Source organism: Pinus tabuliformis, chromosome 8 (assembly GCF_031772625.1).
Source record: "Pinus tabuliformis cultivar Carrire ecotype Pingquan chromosome 8, CPIR1, whole genome shotgun sequence".
Taxonomy (NCBI): Eukaryota; Viridiplantae; Streptophyta; class Pinopsida; order Pinales; family Pinaceae; genus Pinus; species Pinus tabuliformis.
Genome location: NC_142294.1, coordinates 764,477,930 through 764,488,920, shown reverse-complemented (window position 1 = coordinate 764,488,920; position 10,991 = coordinate 764,477,930). Strand labels below are relative to the sequence as shown.

Sequence of the window (10,991 nt, the reverse complement as noted above, 5' to 3'; positions counted from 1 at the left end):
AAAAATGTCTCATACGATATATTAGTCATGACAGGCCAATCAGACCCTTGCCCTAGCACACCAAACATTACTCATCCACATGACCACCATACACTTGCCCGAATAAAGATTACTCATCTACGTCTGCCCTAACACACCAAACATTACTCGTCCACATGACCACCATACACTTGCCCGAACAAAGATTACTCATCTACGTGACCGAGATACAGAAATTACAAATCATCTTTAAAACTGATACAATACCATTTCACATATTCCTTGGCATTAATTTGCAAAACTTATTTTTTCCCAGAGATCTTAAATAATGGTCGTATAAACTAAACAGAGATTACCATTTGAACAGGCAAATGGTTTTGAAAATAATTACAAAAAGATTGCTATATATGTGTAAGACTAAAAACGTTTTTCATCAATAGATGTAGTATTGAACCTCTAGCAGAGCATAAAGTGTAAGGCTCCAAAAGAATAGCATAAGGGTGGGCAAATCAGTACAAAATGAGAGAAACAACTACTCCTCAAAATACCGTCTATTATTCAAAATTTCTAAGTTAACATCTAAGAATGCAATTGCTTCCAACAATACAATTGGGATGCCAATAAAATTTAAGCATCCCCCCCCTGGCCCAAAATGTTGTGGCAACATGTATAAACCACTAACATGTACAATTGCACTAAATAAGACACCTGAAAGAATTTATCTTTGCTGTCAATAATTTTAATGTTAGATATTTTATCAGAGGGCATTATGAACTTAGTAATCACAAGATAAATTACCACCCATCTTCTCAGATCAGAGCTAATCTCAAATATAAGAAATCCATAAAATATGCCGTACAAAATGGAAGACATGCCCTCACGCTGAACTGCCCAGAGGAAATTTTTAAAGCATGTAAAAGTGAAGAAAATACGAGTTCAGTTTCTAGATCACTTTTTTGAAATGGAAAATACCAGCAGCACGTATTTGATTCGCTGCTGATTTATGAATTATATGATAATGATGCCGAAGAAAAGGCTCCAGTTTTGAGCACTTGTAATAGCACCCTACAAAACACAGATATCAATTTATCACTATCTAACCAAGCAATAGAAATACAGCTACAAGTAGATTTAAATACCAACATTATCAAAAAACAGACAAAAATGGATGGGAGCAAAAAATTACCACCATGAAAATTATGGACTTTCTTATTTTCCTAATCTGATTTGTGATCTGGCTTGCCATCTGCAACTACTGCATCTCCATCTGATTGAGATGTGTCGGCTGAACTTGATTGAGCAGAAGTCTTAGATTCATCAAATTCCAACAACTGGCCAATAGAATGCAGATGTTAGCTTTCTTTCTCAAGTGTGTACTATATCAAAGGAAGATTACAAATGGAGACAAATGTCTTGTTAAGCTCATTGTGTACTTACTGGCTTGACTTCCCCATTCCAAATGCAATGCACAGCTAAAAATCCAATTACGCCAGGAACAATATACAGAAGGGCAGGCTGCAAAGTGAAAAAATAAATACCACGTATAATACAACCACATAAAATCACAATTGTTAATATGCAGGAAAGAACCAACAAAATTCCCAAGATTTGAAGAGAGACAAGCTATAAAACCAATCCAATTACTCTCAACTCACTTGTGCTGCCTGAAACCAATTCATCACAATAATTGTGACAATCACTCCTACTGCGTAGCCAATGAATGCACTCTTAAAGTATCGTTCTCCTTTTTCTCTTGAGACATCAAATCGTAAAGCTAAAGCCACAAAAATTCCTGCATAGAAAAGAAATTCAAAGAAAATATCATTTTTCAACCTTAACCAAAACATCAAAAAACTTTGCTTTTGGCCAATAGCAGCATATTGCAGGAAAAAACCCTAGCAGAGACCACCATGATAACAACCACTGATAAAATAGAATCTCCACCTCGGTTTGAACCGAGGGAATGCACCACCAAAGGACTATAACATGAATTTGTCCTCCATGAAACATTAGAAATAGGCTTGATCATCAAAGATGTATGTATATCTAACAAATGTCAAGTCATACCACCTAGGAAAATCCCACCAAGGCAAAGTGCACTACCACAACACATCCACTATCTAACCCCATCAACATCACAAGAGAAGGGAACAAATGTAAATGCCAACCCATCCAATCATCAACTATGTCCCATCCACACATCAAATGCAAGAGGGAGGGCCATCTAGAATGCCCCTCCTGATAACAAACCAACATCACCATGCAAAAGTCACTAGGGAACTCCAACAATGTCATGACACATCTAAGGCCACATCTTTCTTTGGGCACTACACAAGATTAACAATTCTTATTCAATCCATATCAACGTGAGAAAGATTCTTAGAAGATCTTGGTCAATGAATCAAAGACATGTATGCACCACATTATAAAGTTTAGCTTACTCATTGCTTTCAACAAGATATTTTTATCCAAGCTTTCATCAAAAGCTTGAGTTCACCAAAAGGATTGAACTCTTGATCAGCGTTAACGACTCCAATGCCAACACACTTGAATAATTCAAAATTCAAAGCCCCCCCAAAATTCAGTACAACTAGCATTAATCCAAGTACTTGCCTCTAACAACTCAATGATCGAAAATAAAAAATTGTTCATTTTACTTTTCCATATCAGTCCAAGTTTCCAACAAGCCACTCCTACATTGAATTCCAACCTCACCAGTCAATCTATGTTTCCAACAAGCCATTCTAACAACCCATCAATGTCATGACAAAACAATGTGTCGTTCCCCAATACCATCAAGCAATCCCATTAAACCATGTGCACAAGAAAAAGTGCACCCTAGGAGAATGTGCTAACCTCTCCAACAATAAAATAATGCATGTAAACCCTGGAAATTGTGCCCAAAAGAGGAGCACTCCATAATAAATGCTCAAATAATCACCAAATAACCTATCCAAGTGTGAGCATCCACCAAGGTCAACTGCTCAATTCATTAACATCCATCATAATAAAACGAAATAATTTAACAAATAGACGGTCATTTGTGCTCAGAAGTTAATGTTGAAAAAAAACCTAAAACCATACTCCAGCGTCCCAATAGTCACCAACTAGTTAAATCACCATGAAAATGTGTACCAAAGGGGGGGATGCACTCCAAATGAAACGAGATGTATCTCCTAACAAAGACCACCATGATAACAACAAAATGATAAAAATAGTAGTTGCACCTAGGTTTGAACCTAGGGCACCCCACCAAAGAACTATAACATGATTGATATTCCATAAAACCTTATAAAAATGCTTGATCATCAAATATGTATTAGTAACCCACCGCTCTATCCCAAACTCAAGGGAAAAAAAGTACATCCACAAGGGTATTAACATCATCATACACATTCCAGCTGGATAATATTTGGCAAATATTACAAATGTTAAGTTACATCACCTAGGGAAATCCTACCAAGGAAAAGTGCACTACCACAATGCATCAATCATCTAACCACATCAACATCATAAGGAAAGAGGACAAATGTATATCCCCATCACACATCAAATGCAAGAGGGCCACATAGAACACCCCTCCTAGTGACAAACTAACATCATCTTCCAAAAGTCATTGGAAAACTCAATAATGTCATGAAACATCTACCTCCTAACACCACCATCTAACCCTTTGGGACCTAAACCCATCATCCATATCCAAGATAAGCACATCAAACCATACCATAATTAGATCCAAGATACCATCACATATGCAACCAAAGAATGATCAACAAGGCAATAACATGTGAGAAGACCACCAAACCAACCAAAAAAATCATCCAAACAAGAAGTGAAGCTCCTCGAACCAATGATCTCCATCAAATGATCCACTGCCATGAAGAGAAACGGCTCCATGAAGATATATCAACCCCAAGTCACGCCAATGCTCAAAGATACCAATGGCAAACCTCCATTTTATTATTACCCAACAATATAACATTTAATTTGATTTGTTTAATAATGCCATTCGTTTTGGTTCCCCTTGACATGGTTCCAACATATCATCCACTCAATTTTCAAATTTAGTACCAACTCACATCCAAAAAATTATCAAACTATCATTCTCGGACACACCCTCTCCAAGTTCTATCCTAAAATTCTTCATTTTTTACTCTTTGATGAGCTTGAGAAGAGCAACCTCTAGCACAGTCAAGTTTACACCCGTATTACCTTCATGATCATATCTTCACGCTATCAACCATTATTGAGGAGGCTCAGCATCACTCTTCAAAAGTATTTTGTGTTTTGCAGCTTTTTGGAAGGTAATTGACACGGGCCTTTTTCCAGAGGCTCCACAACATAGACATTATGGAGACCCCCTTGGCTGCCATGATTAGACATTATAAGTCGGCATTTGATCATCTCTACACGACCCACAACCCTTCAAATTTCAATTTAAGCACCATTGGGGGTTAAGTAGGGTACCCCCTCGCGCCAACTACATCAATGTGTTGGAGTCTTTTCTTCGTGAGCATATTTAGGATGATGATGTCTACATTCTCACGAAAAAAAACCTCCAACTCATCCCAACGAAAGTTGGTAGGGGGTTATCAAAGGCATGGAAGGTTGTGTGGCTTGATATGTGAGTTGGTTGTTATGCCTATGACAAGTGGATGGTGTCATGTGGGCTCATTGAGATGGACATTTGCTCTAAGAGGATGAGTTGTCCAACATTTTATCTTCTATGTAAATGAGTATATTAGCCTTAGCATTCAAAAACAAGTGATTGTAGAGCACATCAAAGCATTGCTACAAGTAGTGAACAATTGCAAGGAAGCAATAGCTTGACTAGTTGAGAGAGGGAATGAGAAGTGAAATATGTGGTGCACAACTATAATGAGCTTCCAACACACTAAGGATGTGATTGACACATATTGGTCAAGAAAGTGTGGTGTTAGATTCATACCAAGGTCATATGTCATGGATACACTGCGTGGATAGAAGTGATTACGCATATGGAAATGCCAAAATAGTGGGATACATCATTTTGGGTGCAAATGTGTCTATTGTTGGAATCAACAATGAGGGAATTATAAATGGACACTAGTCCAAGTTGGTGAGGCAATTTGATATCAAGAAGAATCTTATGGTCATTTGAACATAACAAAGTGTTGTTGCAGCAAGAAATACCATTTATGCTATGTCATCTTTTAAAGAATGTGCATGTTTCACAAGCCCACCAAACATATTGGCACTGCATCTTGCTCATTCAAACTCAAAATTGTATGTTGAATCAAATCAACTTGAACACTATTTGGTGGGCCTAAACTACCTTAGGCCTAGTTTATCAACTTAAACAAGTCACAGTTAATCATTAACTTGACTCAATGAACATCTAGCCTACGTATCCTTGACAAAACTAAAATTGGTTACTCCATTAAGCCCAATGGTGCTGACTGAGTTGCCTAACTTTCAATAATGTAGCAAGCCTCAATCAATTATTTGAAATGTTTTGTTCAAACTTCAGGCTCATCTTTTGTTCTTCAAATTAAATATAAATAATTGCATATGTGTTTCTCCTTAAAACCCAAATATGTTTTGTATTGATTTATCATTCTTTCCCAAGTCTGGGGGCTCATTTTTTTTTCCAAAACATTATCTTATTGGCCTACAAACCATATTTTCTTTACTTTTCTCCACAAATCCCTTTGGTTGTTTCATATAATGTTCTTCCTCCATGTCACCATTTTAGAAGGCGCTTTTGAAATCCATTTTTTTAGGTGAATTGCACGCTGAACTGGACAGAAATGGGAAGAATTGGTCTGAAACACAGTGATAACAGAAAAACAGTATAACTAAAAATGGATTAGGTGGACCTGGATGTCGGTTTGGTTCTGGACAGAATTGAAAATTCAATTGAATGATGAATCTGTGGTTTAGGCTGCAGGCACGAAATCTCCAATGATGAATTGAGTTTCAAAAATGTACCGTGTAACGGTTTTTTTGAAGGAACAGGGCTTATAATGAATAAAATGGAGCGAGGTTGTTTGATGAACGGCTAAATCCTCATTAATTATCCAACGGGACTGTTAAAACAGGTCTATGGAGTATAAATTCGCGGGAGTGGCGAATTAAATGAATAACAGATAGGCGGCAGCTGATTGGACAGAGGAAGTGACTGGGAGCGGGCATGGATGATGACATAGGAGCGATGGTGAATGGTCGAACGAAAACCGCGTTCGAGGGCGGTAAGTTGTTTTGGTATTTTAAGTCCCAAAAGACTAGGATGGAGGAAAAGTAGTTTTGGAGGGCGGTTTCTAGCGCTGCCCAATTCGAACACCCCCCCCCCCCCCCTCCACCCCGCCAATAAAGTTCGAATGGAAAATGAGGGCCGAAAAATAATGTAAGCCGTCAAATCTCCGGAAAGTGTGCGAGATGAAAAATAAAATGAATGAGTTTTAACAACGTGAGGCAGAAGTGATGGTGGGGCCAAGAGTTCTGTCAGATGTGACATGTATGGGGTATTTGCGAATAAATGGATGAAGTTTGTATATTTACATAATAACATTGATACTTAGAATTTATGGTTAATAAAACCCATCACCATATGCACATATTTCCAATGTTATATCTTAGGATAAAAATCCTTTCATGCTCCAATTGTATTTCATTTGTCTACCTACTCTTAACTCCTAACGTTTTTTCAATCTTAGTTACCCGAGTGCTCTAAGACTAGCAACTCAACATTTTCTTTCTAATGACTAATCTACTTCTATCCCTTATTGCTTCCATTGGCTCAGACTAAACTATTGAGCCAATTTTCTTTGTTATCTATTGACAAACTATTTAAATCAAATCCAATCATGATTAAATTGTACAATTGGATTCTATGACTAGTTTGGCAATTAAACAATCTGCACACAACTTTTTATTTGAAAAATAAACTTTGCAGTCAAACAAGATCAAACGTTGCCCGATCAACGCTGGTCAAACATGCTGCAACTTGGTCAATGCAGAAATCAGAAAACCCTAGTCAAACTTTTGCATGTGTGGAGGAGAAGATGGCTACCTGAAGTTCGTAAGACCCAATCAGATGAGGAGAGAGAGAGAGATATGTGTGAGATGATGAATGTCAAAATGAGGTAGATGCTCCTATTTATATGCAACGTTGAGAGTGAAGAGACGTGACTTTTGGGCTTCTGAGCCTACATTAGATTGTTGGCCGATCTTGGGAATTTGTCCATAGAAGAAATAAATTCATAATTCCATTTATACATGTCAAAATGAAATGATCTTTAGATCAATCCTACACCTCTCAGAAAGAGGAATCCAACAAAAATATCATCTCCATCATATGAGCTATCCAAGGTGGAGTTTGGCCCTAGTTGCCAAATTTTAACACTCCCTCTCAACTAGGAAGAACTCCACCTACCGCACCATCCGACAATCTGTGTTATCCTTGTCATCCCTGCTTTGCTCTGCTTTGCTAAACTATGAAGAAATAATGAAGAAGAAATAATCAAGAGTGTATAATACCACTCTCTGAGTCTCCATTGACCCGATGTCAGTCTCCACGACTCCAAGTCGTTCACAAAAGGTTAAGAATTTGACCTTCCCCAGGGGCTTCATAAGAATATTTGCGACCTGATCATCAGTCTTAATGTGACGGAGCCTTATTGCTCCCTGTTGTACCATATCCCAAATAAAGTGGTACTTGATATCAATATGCTTGGAGCGGTCATGAAACACGGGATTCTCAAAAAGACGAATCCCACTTTGGTTGTCGCAAAAGATCACGGTGGTATCAAGCACATGTCCAAATAGCTCAAGAACTTCCTCAACCAAAGAGATTCATAAGAGGCCATACTAGCAGCAATATATTCGACATCGACGGTGCTCAAAGCAACCGATTTCTGCTTCCTGCTCATCCAAGATATTGAAGCAGAACCTAGTGAGAAGCAACATCATGATGTGCTCTTACAATCCACCACACTGCTAGCCAAGTCAGCATCAAAATAACCATGGAGCCTCACATTCCCAGTAGTGTATCTTAGTCCATAGGTGATTATGCCTCGAAGATATCTCAAAAGATTCTTGGCAGCAATCAAATGTATGTGATGAGGCTCAACCATAAACTAACTCAATGTATTTATTGTAAAGCATATGTCCATACGAGAGTTCACCAAGAACATCAGGGCCCCCACGAGTTGATGATATTCAGAAGGATTTCCCAAATCAGGCCTAGCGACACTTCTACATAACTTCTTGAAGTTAAGCTCCATCGGAGTAGTCATGAACTTACAATCCACCATCCCAAATCTTTCAAGTAGCTTCACAATGTATTTTCCTTGAGAAGGGAAAATCTCACCTGGCTTTTGCCAGACCTACAATCCTAGGAAATAATGCATCAGTCCTAAGTCTTTTATCTCGAACTCAGAAGCCAACTCCCTCTTGCACCTGTCAGAAAGAGATCGTCCACATAAAGTACCAAGATGAGAGGTCTACCATTCTCAACCTTAAAGTAAAGGTTCGAATCAGCGTCACTTCTTGTAAATCCCAGCTTCATCAGATAGTTGTCGATCCTCTCATACCAACCCCAGGGAGCTTGCTTCAACCCATAGAGGGCTTTCTTCAACCTGCATACATGTGTCTTACGATCTTGAAGTTCAAGCCCCTTAGTTTGTTCTACATAGACTTCCTCCTTAATTGAACCATGCAAAAGGTGGTTTTGACATCCATCTGGTGTAGGTCCCATCCTTGCGAGGCAGCAAGGGCTATAATAGAATGGATGGTGGCATATCGCACAACTAGTGCAAATATCTCATCATAGTCCACACCTTCCTTTTGAGAGAAGCCTCAAGCAACAAACCTACCCTTGAACTTTTAAGCACTTCCATCAACTCCATGCTTGATCTTGTAGAGCCATTTTGAGGTGACAACAAATTTGTCCTAGGGTCTAGGGACCACATCCCAAACATCATTCTTCATAATCGACTCATATTCTTCATTCATAGCATCCTTCCATACTCTGTGCTTCACATCTTCGAATGTGCAAGGCTCAATTTGAACAACGATGCTCGTGGCAGCTAAGTACCCTTGGTACCTATTTGGCTTCTTACTTTCACGAAAAGTTCCCCTTGGAGCAATATGATTATCGGCATCTTCGAGAGTTTCCCTAAGCCATGAGGGTCTCCTTTTTAACGAAGGGGGCTCGTGAGGGAGGTGGACCAATGGGATCCATTGGTCCTTCAACATCAAGCATCGGTTCATCCTATAGTTCTCCCTGCTTCCCTGTATCTGCTTCTTTGTCCTTCAATGGAATAGGAAGGTTACTAATCTTCCCAAGGGCAACAGCTTCATCGAAGGCGACATCATGACTTATCTCCACTTCTCTCTGACCAAGCACATAGATTCTATATGCCTTAGAAGTTTCACTATAGACAACAAATGTTCCTTTCTTCCCAAATGCATCCAATTTGCTTATCTTTTCTTTCAGCACATGAAAATACACAGGGCCACCAAAAATTCTAAAGTGAAGCTAAGGTTTTGGCTTTGCATTTGAAAGTTTAGGAAAAGTTGATTTGTTGTAATATAATCAACTTTCATGATTAATTGAAAGAGAGGTGTTTTCATGTCCAAAATTTTCATGCAGATCTGATAATCTATCTATTTGAATTGGTCTTTATATTCTATTTATATATCAAGTTATTGAACACTAGATCTCTCTTTTCTGCTACTTTAAATGCCTTGACTTACTTTTATTTGCGTCTATTCCTGGGAAGGTTACATTTTCATAATAAATCTCATTCCAAGGCATGTTCTTCTATGTATTGTGACTGGCCAGTACTCATCGCACCTTTACATTGCTTATTCACCTCCAGTAGTTCTATGTGCTCTGTTGGCTGCTCTTGTCCCAGTTTCGGTTTCAATGCAGTCATCACATCTGAGCATTGTGCATCATTTCCGATGTTTATCATAGTTCAGTTGTCACATTAGGGCTTTATAAAAGGCTTACTGTGTCGGCTAAGATGTTCAAAGTGGCAATAACTCTTGTAATTTCTGTTGGAATGTTTGTGTCTATTGCATTGGTAGCAATATTGGTTGCATTAGTGGCAGCAAGTCCCACAAAGGGATGGAGTGGACGAAGTCTAAGTCTTCTTGATCCGACCTATGCGAGCAAGTATATTCCTATTATTGCGAGTGTCAGTGAACATCAACCGCCTACTTGGCCTTCATATTTTATGGATATAAATGTACTAGCATTTCTAGTCCCTGCAGGCATCATTGAATGTTTCTTGCAATTGTCGGATGCAAGCTCTTTTTTGGTTCTTCACATTGAGAATTTGGTATAATTTCCTTGTGTAAAGGTGTGCTTTATGCTAGTGCTGGCTCCAACAGCTTGTATCTTATCTGGCATTGCTCTTTCTTAAGCATTTACAACACTAACACTATCCTGTTCCTTCATCTGAATCCTGTTCTCATTGAAAATTATTTAAAAGAATGTACTCTGAATCACTAAGCAAAATATGGAGTCCCCTGATTCTCCAAAATTGCAGGAAGATAGGGTTGCACTAAGTGAGTGTTGTCCAACTTTTATCTAGTAAGCTTAGACATGAAATCTCATACTCTTTTATTTCATCTGCTGGAAAAAGAAAATGGTGTAATTTCCTAAGGCATAGGCATGCCTTTACAATAGATCCAAAAGGAGGATTAAAATAATGGCTGGTGGAATGTCAACCAACCTTCCAATAAAGGACTTCACTCAGAATTTGAAATATGGTTGCTAGGTTTGGGTCCATTTCCAAATGCTGCTACTAAATTTACATGGCTAGTAAATTAGAAACATATGAGGGCATATTAACAACTACAAATAGAATCAGAGAGAACAAGTTGGTTTTCCATTGTTTCAAGCTTCAGTGTTGCATATCTTGTGCAAACACAGAAAGAAAGGTCAAGGGCAGCAGCTCCAAATTAAAATGACCAGATGAGGAACAAAGGCGCATTTATATGGAAAAACAAGTTGGGAAAAT

General features: G+C 38.4%; 1 protein-coding gene across 1 annotated transcript in view; it reads right to left on the bottom strand.

Annotated features, from left to right (window-relative positions):
- Positions 1–512: 512 nt before the first annotated feature.
- SPP (signal peptide peptidase) overlaps positions 513–10,991 on the bottom strand; it is a 32,156-nt gene continuing 21,677 nt past the window's right edge. Inside the window, exons 9-12 of the mRNA XM_089372818.1 lie at positions 1,635–1,771; positions 1,417–1,494; positions 1,166–1,310; positions 513–1,044 (exon numbers count right to left, since the gene is read on the bottom strand). Coding sequence (XP_089228944.1) covers positions 1,197–1,310; positions 1,417–1,494; positions 1,635–1,771 — 329 coding nt within the window. The 3' untranslated portion in view covers positions 513–1,044; positions 1,166–1,196. The remainder of the gene's footprint in view (positions 1,045–1,165; positions 1,311–1,416; positions 1,495–1,634; positions 1,772–10,991) is intronic.